The sequence below is a fragment of the Mus caroli genome, chromosome 15 (genome assembly GCF_900094665.2).
Source record: "Mus caroli chromosome 15, CAROLI_EIJ_v1.1, whole genome shotgun sequence".
NCBI classification, from domain to species: Eukaryota; Metazoa; Chordata; class Mammalia; order Rodentia; family Muridae; genus Mus; species Mus caroli.
The window spans coordinates 79,040,184-79,064,216 of NC_034584.1; the positions used below are offsets into that span (position 1 = coordinate 79,040,184).

At 46.4% G+C, this 24,033-nt stretch overlaps 1 protein-coding gene across 10 annotated transcripts in view; it reads left to right on the forward strand.

Moving 5' to 3' along the window:
- The window catches only part of Fam118a (family with sequence similarity 118 member A), a 26,491-nt gene extending 3,949 nt beyond the window's left edge, over positions 1-22,542 (forward strand). For 5 of the 10 annotated variants that reach the window (XM_021184098.2, XM_021184092.2, XM_021184099.2 and 2 more), the window contains 8 exons: positions 4,462-4,517; positions 5,394-5,646; positions 8,126-8,347; positions 10,558-10,686; positions 13,258-13,543; positions 15,156-15,188; positions 18,431-18,514; positions 21,251-22,429. In XM_021184098.2, the coding sequence (XP_021039757.1) occupies positions 4,471-4,517; positions 5,394-5,646; positions 8,126-8,347; positions 10,558-10,686; positions 13,258-13,543; positions 15,156-15,188; positions 18,431-18,514; positions 21,251-21,273 (1,077 nt within the window). In that variant the 5' untranslated portion in view covers positions 4,462-4,470 and the 3' untranslated portion in view covers positions 21,274-22,429. Of the gene's footprint in view, positions 1-1,987; positions 2,159-2,232; positions 2,472-4,461; positions 4,518-5,393; positions 5,647-8,125; positions 8,348-10,557; positions 10,687-13,257; positions 13,544-15,155; positions 15,189-18,430; positions 18,515-21,250 lie in introns of those variants that run through there. The other 5 variants (XM_029470107.1, XM_021184101.2, XM_029470108.1 and 2 more) reach the window with 5 other exon arrangements.
- Positions 22,543-24,033: the final 1,491 nt, after the last annotated feature.

Here is a 24,033-nt window from a genome sequence, read left to right on the forward strand (position 1 = left end):
CACACAGTGTGTGCAGAGGTCAGTGTAGGTAGCACACAGTGTGTGCAGAGGTCAGTGTAGGTAGCACACAGTGTGTGCAGAGGTCAGTGTAGGTATCACACAGTGTGTGCAGAGGCCAGTGGACAACCCTGTGCAGCACAAGAACTAGGACCTAAGTTTGAATCCCCAACACCCTCTTAAAAACTGTGTGTGGCTATGGAGGCCCCTACACCTTTGTAGGGGGCAGAGACTGGAAGAGCCCTGGGACTTGATGGTCAGAGAGAGCCCCCTGTCTAATTAGGAAGGTGGCAAAGGGTCCTTTTCACCTGTCCCGTCTGACTGACTGCAGGTGTGTTCAAAGCCTGCGTTTGGTTAGTGAGGTGCTGGGGATGGAACACAGGGCATTGTGCATGCTAGGCAAACTACTGTTCACCTACATCTCCTGCCATCTGCAGGTGTGTCCTCAGGGTCCTGCTGCCCACTTGCTGTGTAAGAGTGATGCCTGCCCCTCCTGCTGGGAGAAGGAAGTGGGTTTTGAGTTTCTGTTCACTTTTTCTTCAGTGGGATTGAGCTGCAGCCCGTGACTGTACATCTTCTTGCAGGATTTTTATGTGTGAGGTGTTGGGAGCAAGGGCTTTGAGCCTGCTGGAGAAGCCTTGTGCCACAGAGCTGTTACTTCCCCTCTCCTGCATCTTTGTACTCAAAGCCTGTACTTTGGTGTAGCACTAGCTGGCCTTGAACTCCCAGAGATCCATCTTCCTCTGTCTCTCAAGTGCTGGGATTAAAGGTGTGTGCTCCCATGCCTGGCAGAAGTTGAGTTTTTGAAAAGCATAATCTCCCACAGATTTGGATCCTGTTCATTCTGCTTGCTCACTTTTAATAACCAGCCCCTCCTCCCATCTTTATGACCACCTTCATGACCCTGACTTGTTCTCACTCCCCTGGTCTTTGTAGCAGTGAAGAACCTTGGTGGTAGCCAGCCGCTCAGACAAGGGCCGCTTGCATAGCTTGGGCTAGGCCTGGCTCAGCAAAGCTCCTCTAGCCACACTGGGTGACACATACAAGTGTTCTTAGACCTGAGTGGCTCAAGCAACCTTGTTCCTCAGGTGGGTGACATTCTCCCAGGAGGCTGGGCCTGCTTTGCACGGCTGAGTTCCAGAGGAGAGGCTGCGCTGTCTAGTGCTTGTCAAACTTTGATTTGTGTCCCATTTGTTGGTGTGCCAGTGGCCAAAAATGTCCCAGGGCTAAGACTGGAGGCCACGTGCAGGATGTGGATGTCTGGAGTTGGATGGCATTGTCAGTGACCTACTGTGTCGGCTCGAAAGTGGAGGCTCCACCTCACAGCTTTATGAAGATAACCAGTCCCTCTTCTGTACTCTGCTACTTTTAGACTCTGGTGAACATGAAATGTTTTTAAAATTTGTATATTTTACTGTATGGTGTATGTCATTGTGGGAGTGTATGCATGTGAGTGCAGGTGCCTGTGGAAGCCAGAGGCATTAAGACCCCCTGGAGCTGGAGGTGGTTGTGAGCCAGCAGGCCTGGGTGCTGGGAACGAAAGTCAGGACCCTTACAAGAGCAGTACATGCTCTTAACCACGGAGAGGTCCGTCTCTCCAGCCTTCTGATGAACGCATACTTAGTGGTGGATGTCAAGGGATTACAGAAAAATGAAGGCAGTGTAGTTACTGCAGAGCTCATTCATAATAGAGTTATGGTTTCTTATTCTAGGCACAAAACACTCAGCTAAGACTCTGTTGAAGGTTTTAGATAAAAAAGACAGTAACTACTTTGAGATGTGCTTTTGGCTTGAGTTTACATTTAGAAAACACTGGTAGGTTTTTATAAAATAATGTGTTGGTATGATGGCTTGGTTTTTGAGTCTGCAAACTGGTGACGACATGGTCACCTAGGAAACAGAAAGCTGCAGCATCTGAGAGGCCTCTGAAGGGTTTTGTTGCTGTCGTCTGCAATCTGATTGGCTTAAAAGAGTGACCGTTGAGAAGGGACTGGTACATCAGAGATAGACTGGCCTCCAGAAACTTGTCAGCAGAGGTCAGACTGGGCAAATCTCCCACTTGGGCCTTGGTTTAAAAACAAAGGGGAGATTTTGAGCAATCCCTGGATAATTATATGAGGTTTGGCTCTGATCTTTTGGCTGCTGAAAAACAGGAAATGAGGTAATGCCTTTAAGCTTGTAGTGTTTATAAAGAACTGTAAATGGCTAAATATGGGCAGCTATTCAGTTCATCACCACAGGGGTCCTGAGAGTAGGAGTCTTGTGCGTCCCCTGCTGGTTGCTTTGATCTCTAGAGGTCCTTAGCTGCCTAAAATCCCAGACAGAGGCCCCTCTCCCTGTTGAGGTGGGAACCCTTGTAATATTGATGCAAGTGCTGGCAGCAGAGACTTCAGATCCCCCAACTCAGACTGAGGCAGAGTGGATCAGGAACCAGCCATAGCTTGCCTGCACAAGCCAGAGCTCCCTCCTGTTCTGTGAGTGTCTCTTGTTTTCTTGGGGGAACTGAAATAGCTTGGTTTTGTGTTACATTGCAGAGGTTGACGTGTGTATTTGGGATTTTAACTGTGACACCTATAGGTGAATGGCAAATGAAAAACAGTTGAACAGGAGGAAGGAATTAGAAAATGTTTATTTCTTTATGTGGTAAAGGTTGAGGCTGTGTTGTTTCTGAGGCACACAGGCTGCCAGTGGCTGAAGTCGGCTCTAAAGTGCTGGCTCGAGTAGGCCACATTGAAGGGCTTTCCCCCAGGCAGGAAGGCATAATCACTCTGGAGACACGGAGTGTGCTTTATGGTAGCTTCAAACAGGAAGTGCAGTAGGCTAGTTCAGTGTTCTGTCTTGCAGGGCCCTGAGCCTTGGTCTCAGTTGTGGGATACAGCCCAGCTGCCTGGCCCAGCAGTTTGGTTTGCAGAGCTTCCCTCTAAAGAGGACTGAGCTGGGAAGGTTGGCCAGTTAGCAGGTATCCATGCTTTCCAACTGCTAACAGAATGGAGGACTGTGCATAGGCTCATTGGACACCTGGGCTGGGATCCATGGGCAGTGGAGGGATTATATGAAATAGAACAGTTATAACTTGCCTTAGAAAATTTCTAATAGATTACTAAGCCGAAATAGGCTTGACCTTACATGGTGACTGCAGTGAGTAGGCGGCCACACTCCCCTACCCAAGGGACAGGCGGCATCCTCTGCCAGCTTCAAGGTTCGGCCCATGAACTGGTTTCTTAGCCCTGAGGATAGGCCATGGACCTTGGGGATTTTGGTGGAAGCTGAGAGCGTGCCATCCAAGGTGGGAGGGTGGATGCATGCAGATGTTTTCATGGTGACTGCAGGATCCCATTGTCTCAAGCCTGAGGGTGCAACTGAGAGACCCGTGAGCTGTGTAGTCTTTCCTAGAGTTATGTTTGGTGACCTATTTCAGTCCTGTGTGAGGATGTGGGGGATCCGGTATTCCCCGCATTCCTACCACTGTTGATCCCCAGGAGTGCTGCTGCTGGGTGTGGGGAGGGGAGGTTCAGGACCCCTCTTCAATTGTTTTGGGGTGGTTGCTCTGTGTAGCCTAGGCTGGCCTTTAACCTGAGGTCCTTCTGGGTCTGCCCTCTAATGGATGGGATCACAGGCGCTCTGCTCCTCCTCTGACTTGGCACTTGTGCTGCTCAGAGCACGGTCTGCCATGGCCGGCCAAGTGCTTACAAGTTGTGCACACAAGTTGCTCACCGTGCTCCTAGCATCTTGCGCCCATGAAGGGCTAGTGATGGAGGTGGCAGTCAGTCCTTAGGTTGTAGTCCCACGTGGGAGGCTTGCTTTACATTTTGAGCAGTTTCTTTTTTTCTTTTTTTTTTTTTTAAGATTTATTTATTTATTATATGTAAGTACATTGTAGTTGTCTTCAGACACTCCAGAAGAGGGAGTCAGATCGTGAGCCACCATGTGGTTGCTGGGATTTGAACTCCGGACCTTTGGAAGAGCAGTCGGGTGCTCTTACCCACTGAACCATCTCACCAGCTCGGCAGTTTCTAATAACACAGGGGGACTAAAATTAGGACATGGACTCTGCTCTCAAATGACATGAAAAATATCGTTAAAAAGCTTGGTGGAAAAGGGGACAAGGCACCATATTCCCCAGTGATGGTAGCTATAGGCCTTTATACCAGGTGCCCAGCCTGTTTCCTTGTTTACTGTAACCACTAGCTCTAGACTCAAGGGAGACTGGTAGATGGTTTTGTCTTAAAGAGACATTGCCAGGGTAAAAGCACGCAACCTGGGGCCAGTTCACCAGAGCTGCTCTGTCTGGAGCCTGACCAGGGAAGCCAGGCAAGATCATCGGCTGCAGAGGAACCACTTGTGTGGGCCTTTCTCTAGTTGGCACTTTCTGGGTGTTCTAATTAAAGGGGAATCAGGACCTTTGACTCAGCTTCATCCTCTACAGTCTTCCGAGGACTCATAAAACATCTTTCTTCTCTGTAGGATTCACAGATGGAGTCAGTGGAAAAGACCACCAACAGAAGTGAGCAGAAATGCAGGTAAGTAGGCAGTTACTCATAGGGGTTCCTGACTGTCCCGGAAGTGGGGAAGCTGGGAGGGGAACCCATGGCTGCTCACCGTGGTTTGCTCCAACACAAGAAGCATTCCAGAAAGTAGCTTTCTGCTCAAAGAAGCTACCAGAGCTCCATCTCTAAACCAAGCAACTCAGAAGCGGTGGGTGGGAAGGGCCATGGGACTGTGCATGGCCGGCAGGTCCCACTTACTGGAAAGTGATGTGGAGCGAACTGCTGACCACAGAGAACACAGTGGGCTTTAGGAAGTCACCACTGTTGCTTACAGTGCAGATTTACCAGCTATTGCAGCTTCAGAGGGGCAGAGGGCTGAACTTGCGTTCTCAGTTATCTGTAAATGTGTTTGTTATTGTAGGCAACAGGACTGGTTTCTCCCTCCCTCCCTCCCTCCCTCCTTCATTTCTTTCTCTCTTTCTCTCTTTCTTTCTTTCTTTCTTTCTTTCTTTCTTTCTTTCTTTCTTTCTCTCTTTCTTTCTCTCTCTCTCTCTCTCTCTCTCTCTCTCTCTCTTTCTCTCTTTCTTTCTTTCTTTCTTTCTTTCTTTCTTTCTTTCTTTCTTTCTTTCTTTCTTTCTTTCTTTCTTACAGGGTTTCTCTGTGTAGCCCTGGCTGTCCTGGAACTCACTCTGTAGACCAGGCTGGCCCCGAACTCAGAGATCCGCCTGCCTCTGCCTTCCACGTGCTGGGATTAAAGGTGTGTGTCACCACTGCCCAGCTAGGGACTTGTTTTCTGGTAATGAACAGAAGGGCACATTTGAGAGCTGGACATTCTAGATGTTTCCAGACTGCAAGCTCTCGGTACTTCCAAGCTGACTGCTGGCTTCCTCCTTCCTTGTTCTTAAACAGAAAGTTTTTAAAGAGCCTCATTAGGAAGCAACCCCAGGACCTGCTCTTGGTCATTGGGACTGGTGTGAGCGCAGCTGTGGCCCCAGGCATCCGAGCACTCTGCTCTTGGAGGAGCTGCATCGAGGCGGTCATCGAAGCTGCGGAGCAGCTGGAGGTTCTGCACCCTGGCGACGTTGCCGAGTTCCGGAGGAAGGTGATGAAGGACCGGGACCTGCTGGTTGTGGCCCATGATCTGATCCGGAAGATGTCACCTGTGAGTCTCAGACACATCAGGTTTCACAGCATTGGTGTAATGGTCTAGTCCAGGTTGAAGGAGTGTGTACATTGAACACTAGGCCTCCCTGAGCAGAGGTTCTGTTTGTTAGTGCTCAGCCTATCAGGCCACCATCTGTGGGTGTTTTGTTTTGATTTTTAAGATGGGTTTCTCTGTGTAGCCTTGGTTGTCCTGGAACTCACTCTGTAGACCAGGCGGTTTTCAAACTCAGAAATCCACCTGCCTGTGCTTCCTGAATGCTGGAATTACAGCTGTTTTCCACTGTGCCCAGCGGATCCTTCTCTTTTAAACCTCAATACTGGACTGCTTGCAGGTACTGGATTAGTTTGTAGTAATGGCCCCTGAAGGCTGGCTGGCTCTGGATGGTGCTCCACTGCCATTTTTAGTGTGAGGTTTGTGAGACACTGACTGTTTTGGTTGAGTAGGCTACTCATATTTCTGCAGAGAACAGCTGGTTCTTAGAAGACATTTTAAGGTGGGAGGTTAGTGTCTGCCGATAGAAGAACTAGCAGAGGGTAACAGAGTTGGATGCAGGGGACAGTTACTGAGAGGCCCCGGCCAGATGAGGGTGGCTGGCTCTGTTGTCTGGTGTAGGCTGAACAGCAGCGTGGGAGAAGCTGGAGTAGGCTGTTTCTCGGTGCTCTGTGCTCATGGAGATGTGCAGTCGGCATACAGAGGAGGCAGGAGGAGACTTGAGATGGGCGCCTAAGGGAGGATAGGACTGTGAAATGGTCATCAGGACTGATGGTGTGGGCGTCTCCAAAAGACCAGAGACCCCAAATGGTGGTTTTATCGGGATAGTAATTCTGGTTCCTACAGAACCTGGGGAGACAGCCCAGGAGCATGCAGGAGCTCAGTGGTACTGGAGACCTGGGCTTTACCACCCTCAAGCATGAAGTCCCCTAACTTTGTATAGTTAGCTGCCTGACTCCCTCTACCCCCTTCCCACTCCTTCTGGTGAGCAGATGGGGTCGCCAACCCTCCCCTCCGTGGCTTTGCATGGAGTCATCACTACGTCACTGGCTTTACCCAGTGCTGCACTTCACCTTTCCAGGCTGGGGGCGTTTTCAGTTAGGTAGCTGTGCCAGATGTGGGTGTTCTGTTAATCAGGGATAACTGACATCATAGGTAGAGACTGGGCCAAACCTTACCTGCTAGCCATTTTTATAAAGTCTCGTTGGCATGTGGCCATACCCTCTTGCTAGTACATTGTCTGTGGCTGCTTTCGTGCCCAGAGGCCAGCTTGAGTAGCTGCAGTAGGAACTGTGGCCATAGGCCTATCAGATTTACTCTCTGGCACTTGACACAAAGGGTGCTAATCCCTTGTACAGGAAGATGAGAGCTTACCCTTGGGCCAGGGAAACCTGTGGGATGTCTGCACAGCACCAAGGTTATGCGGCTCACTCAGGGAGAGGCCATTGGGTTGATGATACTGATGGTCAGGAGATGGGTCTGAAGCCCATCCTGCTGCTTCTTATCCTGGTGCACTCTTCCAAGCCTCCCACGGAGAATCAGGTGAGGGGGTCAGCAGGCCTCCGCCACGCTGCCATGTTTATGAGCCATCCTAGAGGATACCAAGTTGGTTTTATTAGGGGGTTATGGTCCCATGGATAAAGATGAGGATTAGCGGGTACCAGGGGCAGAGCCTCAGGATGACATACATCCCCATAGCCTCCTAGGAGGAGGAGGGGCCTACGGGGAACTTGCCTGGTAGCTCTGTCTTGACCTGTGGGCCCCTGAGGTGGTGCTGACTGAGACTGAGTGGTGCTGTAGGAAGCCTAGATTAGGACTCTTCTTGGGGAACATGGGACCTCTTGACCTCTATCCTGTCCAGCTCAACCCCATCTTGGTTCCCTTCAGCAATGCTATCTGCTGTTCTCATTGCTCCCCACCTTCCCTGGCCCACATGGGAAAAGTAGGGACTTTCCATAGCACCTCATGGCCTGGCTCTGGGTCAGCTCTCTGACCTGCCCTGCTACACGGGCTGGCCCCGTTTCCACAAGCACTGCACTGCCTTTGTACCTGCCCCTGCTCACAGCAGTCTTGAGAGCTCCCCACTCCTCCAGGTCTCAGAGAGACCTCCGTGGGCCTTTCCTGCCCGCCTACACCCACTACTCTGCCTTGCTTTGCCCCAAGTGTTTGTTCTGCAGTGCTACGTCCTTGTACTTGGCCTGCCCTCCCCCAGGCTGCCGCCATTCTTTGTTCTGGTAAGAATGTGCATCCTTCCTTGTGTGCCCTCAGCTTACTACCAGCCTTGATCAGCCCCTGCTGCTCCTAACTTCCTTGTTGTCATTTTGAGACAGGGTCTCTCTACATAGACCCGGCTGGCCTGTAGTTCACCTAGTTAGACCAGGCTGGCCTTGAACTCACAGAGATACGCCTGCTTCTACCTCTGCCTGTGTTTCATGCACCATCACGGTCAGCATGTGTTCCTAACCTTTGATTTGTCTCTCTGCAGCGCACAGGCGACACCAAGCCCAACTTCTTCCAGGATTGCCTGATGGAGGTGTTTGACAGCTTGGAGCAGCACATTCAGAACCCTGTGGTGCTGCAGTCCATCCTCAGCCTGATGGACAGAGGCACCATGGTGCTGACCACCAACTACGACAACCTGCTGGAGATCTTCGGGCAGCAGCAGAGCAAGCCCATGGAGTCCCTGGACTTGAAGGATAAGACAAAGGTACGGGCTGAGTGGGCAGGAGGCTCCGGGAGGTCACTGCTTTAGGCCCGCTGCCCTGGGCCTACTCCTTGAAGCCACGAAGCCATTCCCTCAGGCAGCCCAGGAGCTGCCCGGGAGCCATGCCCTCCCCCACCCACTTGCGATGCTTCCCTTCCCCGCTGTCCACTCTTTTTATGCTGTCCTACTCCTACAAGCAGTTCTCGTCTGCGTTGGCTGATTAGTGACTACTGTGGGAATGTGGGCAATGGAGCCAGCACAGAAAAAGGCACCCATGATCCTCGTGGTGTAGATTTTTTTCTTACACAGTTGGGATTTAATGGATGCAAACATTTCAAACCTGTTTTTAATTTTTTCTCCCTTTTAGAGACAGGGACTTGCTGAGTAGCTCAGGCAGATTTTATCCTCGGGCTCCACCTGCTTCTGCTTTCAAGTTCCTGGGGTTCCAGACTCACTGTGTAGACCATGCTGGCTTTGGATGGATAGCAGTCTTCCTGCCTTTACCTTACAAATGCTGGCACTACAGTCATATTCCACGATGCCTGGCTTCACTAAGCTATTTGTCTGTTATTTCTGTATTTCTGCTATGAGGCACCATGATCAAGGCACCTCATAGAAGAAAGCATTTATCTGAGGGCTTGCTTATAGTTCCAGAGGGTGAGTCTATGACCATCATGGTAGGTGTGGCAGCAGGCGGGCAGGCATGGCACTAGAGCAGTAGCTGAGAGCTTACATCTGATCCACATATTGGAGGCAGAGAGAGACTGGGCCTGGTATGAGCTTTTGAAACCTCAAAGCCAGTCTCCAGTTACACACCTCCTAGTCCCTTCCTAAACAGCTCTCCTGGCTATGAGGCTAGAGGGCCATTCTAATTTAAAGTGTATTATTTTACATTTTAAAAGAACAAGTATAGACTTACTAAGAAAAAGTGAGAAAGAACTTCTGAGAGTGGGTTCTGAGGAACAAGTGCCCCAGGAAATTGTTTACAGTGATTTTGGCCTGGTGTGGTGACACCTGTAGAAGACAGTTGTATCCCCAGCTCTGCCAGGGAGCACCCTGCAGTGGAGTTACTAAAAACAAAGCAAGCAGTTACAGTGGTGCACACCTGGAATCTTAGCACATTGGAGGCCGAGGCAGGAGGATTACTATAAATTTTGAGTCTATCCTGAGTTACATAGTGATTTTAAGAAAAGTCTGGGCACGTGTCTCCAAAACAAACTAAAACAGCCAGACGTATTTCTGTCAGAGAGGCACAAGTCCTATTTTCCCTCCTCTATTGTAAAGGTGGAGCAGTTGGGTCGTATGGACCACTTTCATTTTTGGCATGCTTGCTTTTTCTGATGCTTCTGTTAGATGTATTAGGGAGTCAGACGCCACTGTGCTGTTGCCCACTGAGTTGTGGTGCATGCTCTCTCTGCTAGCCTGGTTGGCTGCTTTGGTATCCCTCATGGTGACATGGCCCTGTGATGGGGTGCGGCACAGGCTGTGGCTGAGCATGATAGCACTTTTGAAAATGACTAGTCAAGTGTGGGTAAGAGAACTATTTGTTGGCTCCCACCTCTAGTGAGCCTGTCTCAGTAGAGCCTGCAGATGCAGAGGCCCCACACTGAGAGACATGAAGTATGGCCTGTAACTTGAACTAAGATGAATGCAGGGGCTATTTGAGATACAGTTGATGGTGTAAAAGTAACTAGCTTGGGGTAGAACACTCATCTAAGATGTGTGAAGGAGGACATGGGTTTTACCTGAAGAACCACAAAACATAAAAATGGAAACAGAGGGCGTGGTGGCACACTCCTTTAATCCTAGCACTCAGAAGGCAGAGGCAGGAGGATTTTTGAGTTTTAGGCCAGCCTGGTCTACAGAGTGAGTTCCAGGACAGCCAAGGCTACACAGAGAAACCCTGTCTCGAAAAACCAAAAGAAAAAAAAAAATGGAAACAGAACCAGCTACAACCCCAGAACAATATAGAATATAGAACATATAACTAAGAAGGTCCCTCCCTTATGCAGCCACAATTAGCTGCTGTGACAGCAGTTATTTCCACACACAGTCCTCAGTAAAGACCTCACTGAGATTCTAGGCAGGATAACTAGTTTCTGTTTTAAAGGTATAATTATGAATGGAAACATTTACTTTTTTGAATAATTTTGTTCTTGTATCTTATTTGAAATAATAGCAGTCTATTTATTGTCTTGGTTTGGATTTTATAGGTCCTTCAGTGGGCAAGAGGCCATATTAAGTATGGAGTTCTTCATATTCATGGCTTGTACACAGACCCCTGTGGGATGGTGCTGGATCCATCAGGCTATAAAGATGTCACTCAAGATCCGGAAGTAATGGTAAGCCTGTTTTCACTAGGCTTTGGGTGCCTCTTCTGGGGAACTGATGGTGGCAGCCAGCCATCTGGCTGTGTTTCCCAGGCATTCTGGTCCTCTGGTTAACTCCCCTTTCGCATGGCTGCTGGGGACAGGGCCACATTTTCTTGTTAGTAGCCACATCTCTAGGCCCTGGTATGGTGCTGCATTCTGAATAGATGCTCAGTGCACACCTGCTCGAGGAGGACTTGTGTGCTTCCTTAGAAACCTCTCTCCTGGTGCCAGCACTAGCACACTGCAGTTTCCTGACCAGGGACTTGGCAGGAGAGACTTGCCTGATGCTGGTAGTCTGTGGTCTGCAGTCTGCAGTCTGCTTCTCCTCTGTCCCATTTGTCAGTTCTCCATGCTTACTCAGGGCCTTCTATCTGCAGTTCTCACCTTCCTTACATAGCAGTCTCTTCAGGTTAAAACGAGGGCTAAGGACGGAGCCCTGGCTGAGCTCTCACCGAGCACGTGCATGTCCTTAGCTCCATGCCAGCACAGCAGACCAGCAGCGGAGCACCCGATGTTATGGAAGCCTTTCTTAACTCTTTTAGGTTTTTTTTTTTTTTTTTTTTTTTGAGATAGTGTCTCTCTACAGAGCCCTTCCTTTCCTGGAACTTGCTATGTAGGCCAGGCTGGCCTTGAACTTAAAGAGATCTGCCTGCCTCTGCCTCCTGAGTACTGAGATCAAAAATATTTGCCACTATGCCAGGTCTTCTTCATTTTTTAATGAGAGATTTGTGGCTGGGTACTTGTGTCACATGTGTGAGTTCAAGGCCAGCCTGGTTTATAGAGGAGTTCCAGGACAGCCAGGGCCACACAGAGAAACCCTGTCTTGAAGCTCCAAAAAGAGTGCTGGAGAGATGGCTCAGTGGTTAAGAGCACTGACTGCTTTTCCAGAGGTCCTGAGTTCAATTCCATCAACCACATGGTGGCTCACAACCATCTGTAATGGGATCTGATGCACACATCTATTCATGTCTATTGTGTCTGAAGACAGCGACAGTGTACTCATATAAATAAAATAAAATAAATTTTTAAAAAAAAGGAAAAAGAAAAACCAAAAAGAAAGAAAAAAAAAAAAGTGGTCTCAAGAGACACTGAATCCCTTGGATCTGGAGTCACAGTGGTTGAGGTACCCTCCATGAGTCCTGGAATTGACTAGGTCTCTGGAAGAGCTTCACTTGTCTTTGTTAACCACTCCACTGAGTATCTTCCCAGCCCTGCCCAGCAGATGTTCACATGAAGTATGTGCAATATATTGCTGACTCTTCTGTCCTAGCATGCTCCATACTCCTCCCGCCATTTCTGAGCATCCCGTGAAGTCTGTTTGCCTTCAGTATCTTTGAACTCTTGGTCTTCCTGCCTCCAACTTCCCAAGTGCTGGGATTTCAGGCATGCGCCACCATATCAGGTTATCTGCGACTCTCACTTGAGTCTGTGTGTTGTGTGGTAGTTCTCTCAGTATCAGGTACATGTTCCGCAGAGCTCTTCTCTGGCCTCTGTCAGCAGGGATGGCATCAGCAGATGAATGCTGGGCAGTCAGGAACTGATGCTGCTGAGGCCCTCCTTGAGAGAGTGCTGCTGTTATGGGGCCTTCAGGTCCGAGTCACTGACCACTGCTCCTCTGAGTGACCCTCATAGGCTGCTCTGGGGTTACTGCCTCTGCTCCCCTTCGCAACTCTCTTGCCTTCACTCCCTAAAATCTATCTACCCCATCTTCCTGCAGGATCTGGCTCATCTGTCCACTCATTAGTCTCAGGGTGGTGTTCGTACACAATTTTGAACCAAGAAAAGATGTTTTTTGAGACAAGGTCTCACTATGTAGCCCCAACTGGCCTGGTAATTGCTATGTAGACCAGGCTGGTCTGGAACTCACTCAGCTCCTCTGAGTGACCCTCATAGGCTGCTCTGGGGTTACTGCCTCTGCCCCCCTTAGTGTCAGGACCAAAGGTGTGTGCTGCCACGCCCAGCAGAACTGTTAATGCTCTTCTTTTATGTCTTAATTTAAGATTGTATATAGCTGGACAGTGGTGGTGCACACCTTTAATCCCAGCACTTGGGAGGCAGAGGCAGGCAGATCTGCCTAGTCTACAGAGTGAGTTCCAGGACAGCCAGGGCTACACAGAGAAACCCTGTCTTGAAAAAAAACAAGCAAAAAAAGTTTTGTGTGTGTGTGTGTTTGTGTGTGTGTGTGTATAAATAAATAAATATCTAGGCGTTGATTTGGGTGAGTTGACCTGGCGAGCCAAGGGTCTATCATAAGCTGACTTCACTGTGAGGTGCATTCATGCTGCCCAGGTTGGCCAGTATCCTGCCTCTGCTGGTTTTCTTTCTTGTCCTAGTTGAGAGGTAGAGCTCAGCTGAGCTTCACCATGGTTTGCACACAGATCACTGCACGGGGTTGCTCTGAGTCTCCCTGGTGCGCCCTAGGATGGCTCTTGGGAAGCCTGCTGGGTACAAGATAGGATGTTAAGGAACACAGGCCTTTGTGTTAGTGAGGAGTTCCTGCTGGGTCTCACTGAGGTGTTCTCTGTTTATTGGCTTTCCCAGGAAGTCCTGCAAAATCTCTACCGCACCAAGTCATTCCTGTTCGTGGGCTGTGGCGAGACGCTTCGAGACCAGATATTCCAAGCGCTCTTCTTGTACTCCGTGCCAAATAAGGTGGACTTGGAGCACTACATGGTAGTGCTCAAGGAAAACGAAGACCATTTCTTTAAGCATCAGGCAGATATGCTTTTGCATGGAATTAAAGTGGTGTCCTATGGGGACTGTTTTGACCTTTTCCCAGGATATGTGCAAGACCTTGCCACTCAGATCTGCAAGCAGCGAAGTCCAGGTGTGGAGCTCTGCTGTCACTTTCCAAGCAGAATTCCTGGGTTCTTCCTTCAGCTGTTCCTCTTCCCAGTCTATAAGACTTACCAATCTAGTTATTTTTTAATGCCTCTGAGTTTAAAAGTCGAAAAAGGGGTGATTGGTATAGGTAACAGTCTGTAAGTAGAACTTGAGACTTCTGCTCCAAATGTGGGACACATTGATCTGCATCACAGGTTACTGTAGCCAAGAACAGCTGTCAGGGCAGTGTTGCTGCCAGTGATAGTTAAACCTTGGAAGGCTTATGTGGCTTACATTTTTCTCCCCTCACTGCACATCTCTCTGACGTGGGAAGCATCTCCTTTCTGCTCTTTGGCCTTTCTGGGGGGCATCATAGCTCTGCCAGGAAAGACCATGGTAGTGAGAAATGCTGATGAGTCACTTTTACATAATGGCCTTGAATTCAGTGTCATAAAACATGAATGATACCAAGCATGGAAAGTTCTGCATTGACTGGCCTTTCATGGTAACAGGAAACCCAGAGGCTCACCACGTAGTGGAATGAGGTTAGCAGAGACCAGTGAGAGACAGACACAGTATAGCAGTAATGAGTTTCTAATACTCACTTTAGCTGCTAATAATTAGTGGAGTTGCTGATTTAAATTATGAGTAGCTGTATCATAGGATAGTAGTCAGTTTCTTACTGGGAGTGGGAACAGAGAACTCAGGTCATAGAGCCATGCCATGAATAACAACAAATTTTATATTTTCATTATTATTATTATTATTATTTTGTTTCTTTGAGACAGGGGTCTCATTGTGGATCTCTGGCTGTCCTAGAACTGACTATGTAGATGATGCTGGCCTTGAACTCCGAGACCTGCCTGCCTCTGCCTCCCCATGTGCTGGGATTAGAGGCCTGCATTCCAGGCACCACTGCCCTTAGGTTTTAATTTGGTGCTTGTTGTTACTTAGATGAGTTTAGAGATATCAGCTGTGAAGGGTGAATGTTTGCCTGGTGTGTGCCAGAACTTTGAAGCTAGGATTTGATCCTGGACTAATATGTACAAAGATGTCTTAGCACCAGTTGTGGGCAGGGATCTTCCAAGACCTCCCTCATCCTGCCCAGCTCTCTCTTGTCCACAATCATGACTCCCTGGAAGACCAACACCCAGCCATTCCCTCGAGTAAGCAGCTGAACTGCGTCCCATCCCCACTGCTGCTCCTTTCCCAGGACCTGGCAGCTGAATGGACTCAGTCACATCACTGAGGCTTTCATCTGTGCCTGTCCCGAAGGACATCTGAGTTTGTACTCTCTTTTGGTAGGCAAGGATGCCTGCTGACTGAAAGTGACATTAGCTGTTGTGATATGTGCTTCACTGTGTCCATAGCCCCCGCAGCTTCCCATTGTCATGCAGTCACCTCTGGCATCCATCCTGCCAGGTGGAGAAGGGAGAGATAGGTAGGGAACCATGGCTGACATGGGATGCAAATGATACAGAAGCCTAGCCCCAATTAGTGGATGGCCTCAGGGTGGCCTTTGCCATCATTCCAGGCCTTGGGGGTGGGGGGGTGGGGGGGGGTGGGGGTGGAATACTCCAAGTTGGGGCTCTGCTGACTGTTTGCTTTCTTCCCAGATGCTGAGCGAGTGGACAGCACCACCTTACTGGGTAAAGCAGATCTTGATTTTTCTCACCTGATTTTTGCTTGCATGTTAATTCATCACCATGAAAATGTTCCTTACATTCATTCAATAATTTGCCTTATTAAATAGGACAGAAAGAATAGATACCTCTACCTTCAGCTGGTCCCCACCACGGTAAAGGCACAAAAGTCCATCCCCTCCACTGGGAAGCACAGCCCAGTCATGGACTGTCTGTTGACAGCAGAGACTAAATCCTGCCCTAGAACCAAGAGTCAGTCACAGGAAATAAGAGAAATGTTCTATTTGTATTATGCCATCAGAGAAGGATCAGTAATCTAAGGTAACCTGTCCCTTACAGTGTGTGAACTTTCATATAGTTTTTTCTCTTAATACTTCTTTGAAGTATAAACTCAGCGCTTGCTGAGTTTATAAGTTGATGTCTCAGCAGCTACCAGCATCTTCCAGAAGGCAAATTAATCGGGGTGTCTACTGCCTGATTCAGTCAGGCTAAAGGGGCTCCAACCAGTGAGCAGGAGCCTCTCTCTATTCAGCCTCGCCATTGCTGCCTGTTGGGCCAGTGTGTCCCAACAGGACAGAGTGTGGCAGTGTAGGGACAGCCAGAGCCAGTCCAAGTCAGCGGTGGGATTGACTTAGTCCAGGGGTGGGAAGAGCTTTGCTCTGCTTTCCGTGTCTGCATAAAAGGATATTTTTGCTCTAGTTTTTCCCCTTAGGTATGAGTCCCAGAATAATTTCCTTTGAAAGCAGCAGTAACTCAGTTGATAAAACATGTAGTACTCTGTAGGGAAATCTTGGCCAGTGCCCCAGTGAAGCCAGGTTCAGAAGCTGGCTCCTGGGAGTACATTCTATGATAGTGGGTCAGCCCGAGGTGGCTTCCATCACAGTGATAAAATACTTGAGAAAACTGAAGAACTGTGCCACTTAGTTTCAGCAGGTGGTCACATGGTTCCCTTCCTATGGGTGGTAAGACAGAGCAGAGTGCAGAGAAGGGTCCAGGGACAAGACACACCTTTCAAATACATGCTTCCAGTGACCATGTTCTCCAACCAAAGCCCCTTACAGCCCAGTCAGGAAAGACTCAAGAGTGTAAGTGAGTTAGTTACAGGCTGTGCTATAGTGAGAATGTGTGTGGTGGTTTGAATATCTTCCCTAAATCCTGGGCATTTGGACATCCAGTCTCCAGTTGGTGGTGGTGTTTTGGGAGGCTTAGGAAGTGTGGCCTTGCTAGAAGAAGTGGGTTACACTTACACTACTTGGCACAAGGTACACACTGACCCAAATGGTTTAGGTAGCTCTATCCCTTGGCCTCTCCTGGGCTGGCTCTGCTTGTTGCCAGCAGCCTTCCCAGATATTCCATATTCTTGCCAGTTGGAACTTACATCACATCTCTGCCTTTGCTCAGCTTCATGCTTCTGCTAAGGGACCCTGACCCTTTCATATTGTTTGGCCCCTCTGGAGATTTGGGTAGGAGCCTCCAGGACTCCACAACTCATGCGTTTGCCTGGGTCTAGCTGGCTGTGGCTGCCATGGCTTCTATGTGCCTGTGTGGGTGGATGAAGCTTACCTAGCCATGCCTGAGCAAATAGCCCTAGAGCTCATGGAACAAAGCTCAAGTTGTAACTTCACCCCCTTGAGCCTGTGGCTGAAAGCCCCAGTTAATTTCTGAGATCTTAAAGGCATCTTTCCTGTTGTCATGGTATAAAAAAATATGGGGCTTGCTTTTCATGGTGCTAATCTTACTTGGCAGCCACACCTTCCCTAATCCTAACCTCAAATGTCCTATGCTTCTGGCCAAACTGCAATGCTTTCCAGTTCTTTTCTGCTTTTTAACTCTCACTGTGAAGCTGGCTAAAAGCAGCTAGTAATAATACCTATGCCTCAGCCTGATTACTATGCAGCCTTGCAGTTTTCATCATCATACTAGTCATTTTAAAATTTAGCCTCCAACAAGTATCAGAGTGGGACTGGAGAGATGGCTCAGTGGTTAAGAGCACTGAATATTCTTCCAGAGGACCCAGGTTCAATTCTCAGCACCCACATGGGGTAGCTCACAACTGTCTGTAACTCCCAAGATCTGAACCCTTACCCAGACATATGTAGGCAAAATACCAATGCACATAAGAACAATTTTTTTTTAAGTCTCGGGACATAGACAAAATGTAGGCTTTTAATTACTTAAATATTCTAGAATTCAAAATGAATGGTCTCTAGTCTGACCCCTGGAGCCTTCAATTTTACCTGATCTTGTGAGCGGTCCTGTTCTTTGTCTTCTCATCAGCATCCTTGGCTTCTGGTAGCTCAGCACTTCTAAGCTTGTCCTAACACGTTTCTCTAAACTGTTGTAAACCACTCCAGCACACTAGCTCTAAAGGCTTTTGGAGCACATGCTCACAAAGAGTCATTTGTTGGCACCAGTTTTTTTTTTTTTTTTTTTTTTTTTTTTTTTTNTGGTTTATAATCCAAATTCAGCACGGAACCATCCACTGATTATGGCCCACTTATCACAAACCATGTTTCCAAAAGAGAGTAATAGCTCTCTTTTTCTTCTTTTTTTTTTTTTCCTTCGAGACAGGGTTTCTCTGTGTAGCCTTGGCTGTCCTGGAACTCACTCTGTAAACCAGGCTGGCCTTGAACTCAGAAATCCACCTGCCTCTGCCTCCTGAGTGCTGGGATTAAAGGCGTGAGCCACCATGCCCGGCGGCACCAGTTCTTTGCTGGCCGTTCTGTGGCAAATTACTTGAGAAAAAGCACCTTAAAATAGATATTTGGCTCTGGGGCTTGAGTCCATGGTTACTTGGCCCCATTGTTTCTGGACCTGTGACAAGACAGAGATGTGTTTCTCACATCATTGTAGCAAGATAGGGAGAGGAGGAGAGTGGATGCAAAGGAAGGTCTATTCAAGGGCACTGAGAAGTCCCCAGTGACCGACTCCTTCCAATCAGCCCTCACCTTCCAGCAGTAGCACTGATTAGGTCAGAGCCCTCGAGATCTAGCTTTGGGTTCTGTACTGGGGATCAAGCCTTTAACTCATACAGTTTTGAGGGATACTGTTTATTTATACCATACAAAGTAGGCAAGCTTTATCTTCACTAATTATGGACAATTTGAAGGATACAGATGGAGAGTAAATGAATTCCCATCCATTCCCCTCATGATGCCTTTTTTCTCCTGGGCTATTTTAATGTAAAGTTTTTAAAATTTATTTTTACAAATTTCTTAATTTTTTAATACAACTTTTTTTTCTTTAAGGTAATGCATGTCAGGACTGTGCAAAGAGGAAGTTGGAAGAGAATGGAATTGAAGTCACAAAAAAAGTTAGACAGTCAGATACTGGTAGGTATTGTTTGTTTTCACAGGAACTCTCTGGTCTGTAGGTATCTATCTGTCCTCAGTGCTTTGCTTTAACACCCTGGTGTATGGGAAGGATCAGTACATACTTCATGTTGGAATCACAGAAGCCTTTGCAGTGGAGCCTGACCTGTCACTACTAATCAGAGCTACTGTTATTGTCCCCAAAATTTCTCTTAAAATGTAATTGGAAGAAAACAAGCAGGTGATATGACAACAATTCAGTGAGTTTTCACGAGGAAGACAACCATTTGGTCATACCAAGTTGGCAAACGGAACGTTTTGGGAGCATCCCTCCACCAGTTAGAGAAACCACTCTCCTCCTGGAATGTATGTGCACTTAGCTGTGAACTATCAACTTCTCATTTCAGCTCCCACTGAAGCTGGGAGAGGCATCTGGGTGACTACTTGTCCCTCCTCCTCCTCCTCCTCTTCCCCTCCCCTCTGGTGTGGTAGGATGCATTTCTAGTTCCTTAGTACTAGGACATAGGATTTGAATCTGATGATTGGGCTCTGAAGGGGCTTTTCTCTTCTCTTCTCCATTCCACTCCCCCAGCACCAGCTTTTAACATTCCCAATGTAAAACGCCTAGATACAGGGTAAAAAGGAAGCAAGGCCTCTATTCTGTGGATTCTAAAAGGTAGAAAATAAAAGCATTTACTTTATTAACGGCATCTGTAGTCTTTCCTTTCAGCTTGTATACAATATTAGTGGGCCAAGGCTGGGGCTTCTTTGTTGTGAGATGTGTGCTCAATATCAGTTAAATGTTTAACAAGCACCCCATTCTTCCAGTTCTGATTGTTTTATATTGGCAATTTAATTATTTCTTCTTTGCATCTCTGTCTTCTCATGTTGGGAGCCATGCTAGTTGGAGTCTTTTGGATTAGTCCCACTATCTTTTGTTTGCTTTAGTGCTTCTTTGTTTTTGTTTTTTAAGACAGAGTGTATCTCTGGCTATTCTAGAACTAGCTATGTAGACCAGGCTGGTCCTGAACTCACAGAACTCCACCTGCCTCTGCTTCTCAAGTACTGGGATTAAATGAATGTGCCACCACAAGCCTGGCTCCTTTAGCGCTTCTTAGTTTTCATTTGTAATCTTCATTAAAACAACACTTCGAGAGAGTCTTAAAATTGTATTTTATTCCTTAGGTTAAAGTTTTGTTATTTTTGAGTGCCTAGAGCTGGGGTTATAAGCTAGGGGCTTGTATATGCTAAGGACAGTGAGCTATATCGTCAGCATCTAAATTTTTGTTTGTTTTAAGATGGGGTCCCTGGCTGGCCTGGAACTCAACATGTATAGATCAGACTGACCTCAAACTCAAGAGATCTGTCTGCCTCAGCCTCCTGAGTACCGGGACTAAAGGTGTGTGCCACCATGCCCAGCTTAAAATTCTTACTTTAATAGTGTGTCCTCAAGTTTCCAAGAGTTCTTCTCTTATTCAACCTTGCTACTATCATCTATTATATATATAGTGCTAAGTTCTTTGGAGTCTGATTATCTGTTACCACTTAATTCCTGAAGCATTGGATAGATTCAATAAGGGATACTAGTATATTTTGGATAAAAGATATATATAGATGTTCTGAGAGGATGAGTTACTGAAGTCATCTGTCATTGATAAAGAGTCATAATGAACACAAATGAAACAAATAGGGTGATTTTTAAATGTTATCTTAAGTGTGTATTTTTCAGTTGGGATGGGGGGCACGAGATAGGAGGCTGTGGAGGCTTAGCTCAGAGGTGTATCAAGGGAGTGAGTTGAGGTCCTTCTGGGACAATGGCTGCTGCAGATGGCATGCTTCTTCCTAGATAGGGAAAATTCAATTTTGGTTGTGTATAGACAAAATTCTTTAGGTATCTTTCATTTGGATTGTGATTTTAGTTAGCAAGGACTTCTGTAACTAAAATAGAACAGATAGTCCTCAGTTGCTACCTCTGGGCAGGTGCTTTTTTTCCTGTTAGCTCCATGTTTCTGGTTTTCCTTACATCTAAGCTTCCTCCACTGTTTGCTGATGTGTAAAGTGATTGTTTTCAGTAGGCAAACAATTGTTTTGTGGGTTTCTTCTTTTTCTTTTCTTTTCCTGCTGTCACTTGTATACTAGGCTTTACATGTTCATGATCTCTCTGAATGCTGCATGTTCAGGTGCTAGAGCTACTGCCTGGTAGACAGTGCCATAAAGCAGTGGGCCAGAATGTTAGCCAAAAAGAGCTCCTCCCCCCACCCCCCAAGTATTCACAACTGTATCAGCCTTGCCTCTCCCTAGGCAGCTATGTATGCTTGAAGATTTCTCTGGTCTCTGATGTGCAGAAAGCCTTGACCTGTTTTGCATGTGGATGAGAAAGGCCAAGAGCCACCTTCTTACTCCTGCTGTCCACACTTGGAGCCTTAAGAACCCCAGAGGAATGGTGTTTCTATACGTGTGGCAGTCAAATTGTGTGTGCATTCTGAGCCTTCATTTCTTATCCATACTTAAAACATGCTTTTGGTTTTTTTGTGTGCAACTGGTAAAGATATCCATAAGTCTTTATACCCTACATTGTACCTCGTCCTTGGTAGTATTTATAGCTCTGCAATGCCATTTCTAGACAGTGGCTACTATTACCATTATGGAGGGTTTTCAAAATTTCCAGCATGTGAAGTAGTTACTAAAACAGAAATTCTGATAGAATTTCTTTTACCTGAACTGAAACACTTTTGTATTTTTTTTTTTTTTCTTAAGCAGATGATGCTGGAGGGTCTTGAAGTTTTTAAAACTTGAAACTTGAAAACCAGCCTTCAGCAACCACAGTGCCATGCCCAAGTGATGAGGAATGTACAGAGGACTCCATATGGATCTCTCAATAGTGAACTGTCACACACCCCCAAAAGAGCCATGTGGGTGTGTGGCCTTTGTGGTTGAATGACAGAGCTCTACTATGCGTTTAGCTGCTCAGGAGGTGACATGGACACACTTCAGGTATACTCATAAGGACAGCTACCTCAGGGACCAAATTGAGGGGTGGGATGTACCTGGCATTGTTCCCTTTTCCCATTTGACATGTTTTCTTATGTCAGGGTGTTATTTTTCCTAATACACGGAGGAGAATGAGGACTATTCAAGCAACAGTAGTTGCCAAAGAGAAAATAAGACATAAACATTTATATTTTATATCTTTATGTGGAAATACATGGAAGCATCTTTTGGCTGTAGAAAGTTTTTTTTTTTTAAAGATGTGTTGGTTACAGTGTTAAACAGTAAAGCACAAGTGGATAGTAGAGGGGCTGAACCCACTAGTGAAAATTGTTTTTAAAGGGATGACTAGATCAATTTGGTTTCTTTGGAATTTTGACATTTCAGTAATTTCTGTTCCAAAGAATTGGTAAACTGACTGTTAGTGAGTGTTAAGTCCAGACAGACTGAAGACCTTTCCCAAAGTCTTCAGTGCTGTCTAGATCCACTGTGTGACTTCCAAGTTAAAAAGGGAGAGTGAAGCACAAGATCAAGCTTTAAACTTTTAGAAGTTCTAAGCTTCCCAAGTCTTATTTCTCTAGGATAAGGCCCATCCTTTCTGTTCTCCTCTCTTCCCACCGTTCATATTAAGATTTACTTGGAGTGGGGTAGGCAATACTTTGAAAGGGCTTGCCAAATTTTAACTACATTCAAGGTTAACTTCTGGGGAAACACTCATGCTTAGACTACTGCATATGCCCACAGCTCCTCTGATAGTGACTGTGGCAAAGGCTCACACGTTATACAGAGTGGTCCTGAAAGGAAGACTTCTTAGAAACAGGTCCTGCATGGTTCATTTGAGGCTATCCATCTTTGATATGATGCCAAGCTCTGCCTGTGACATTGCATGGACAGCACAGTAGCTCCCAAGGGATACTGACAATTAAGAACAGGAAACATAGGTTGCTACAGGGAATGAGGGAGAAGCCAGAGACAGGCTAAAGACACCTCCTCACTCCCGTGCTTTCTAAGTGTGGAAAATCTTTTATGTCACTGGTTATAAATAAAATTTTTAAAGTCAACCCTGTGTGCTCAGTTTTTTTTTTCAGTTATGACAAGATGTGGTATATATGATGAGAATGTTTAGCTTGAGTTGCCACTGAACTATGAAGTCAAGCAAATGACTTCTGAATGTGTTTAATTAAAAAAATGAATTTTTGAAAATTATTTTTTGAGGGCTGTAGAGATGGCTTAGCAGTTAAAAGCACATATTACTTTTGTAGAAGACCCAAGTTTGGTTTCTAGCACCCATATCAGGTGGCTTACAACCACCCAGGGAATACATTGCCCTCTTCTGGATTCTGTGACCACCTTTACTCACATCAGCATAGACCCCAACAGAACGAGAGATTTATTATTATTATTATTATTATTATTATTATTATTATTATTTTGAGATAGGGTCTTACCTTGTTGGCCAGACTGTCTTCCAACTCACAGCAACGCTCCTATTCAGCCCATTAAATATTGTGATTACAGACTCAGTAGTAGGCCATTTTTTTCTTTTTAAAATACATTTACCAAGTGATATCAGGGGTAGATAGGTAAATATTGAAATTGATTTAATAAATTGGTTAGCAAAATTACATTCAGCTGACTATAAAAGCAGTATACAAACTGAAAACAAATCAGTCTATGAAAAGCTTTAGTGTCACAGTGAAGGATCTGAATTTTCTTGTTATACTGAACTATATCTATTTTGTTATGGTGTGTTTTGGATGCCATTTTATTTCAGTGGTTGCGGTATTAGGAAAGGAAACAGTCTCAACACAAAGTATTTGCTTCTCTTTTTATCAGTGAGAAGCATGAAGCTAGCTGACAAGCTCTGGCCCTTTCTTGTGGTTACTGCCCAGAGACAGAGTTGGTACATTTTAAGTAATTATTCAAGTACTTCTGAGAACCTTACAGCTTCACCAAAGCTAGAAATATTAACTGTGGATCTTCAAGAAGTCTGCTGAACCTTGTTCTAAGTGAATGCTATAGTTTGCACCCAGTTCTCTGGAGCTGAGAGAATACCCTGAAATCTTTACTATGCAGCTCCATAAGACTCAGAGCCTCTCTAGTTCCCATATGCACTATGAGTTTTGTATGGCCATATTCATACCTATTTTTTGTAAGCTAACATCAGAGTCCTTTCAGGGTAAACTAACTATTAATTGTAACATTTGTGTATTTCTTAGGAACTTCATGTATATAACGCTATCTTTGCTTTTTTGGGGGGGATGTATAGTTTTATAACTGTGTCTTACTACATTTTGTTTGGGTGTATGTGTGCATATATAGAATGAAACTAAATCTTGTAACTCAGTCTACCAAGCAGGCGTAGAACATGTTCTGTGTACAGGAACCAAGTGTTATTCAGAAGTGAGCCATGGTTTCAGAAGACAGTTCCTGGGTCAGCACTTGGATCAGATTTGATATCTATGGAGTCCTGCAGGATCCTCCTGTTTTACTTTGAAATGGGAATAAGCACTGCTGGAAACTGCCACATTCCAGCTTCCACAATGACTTTA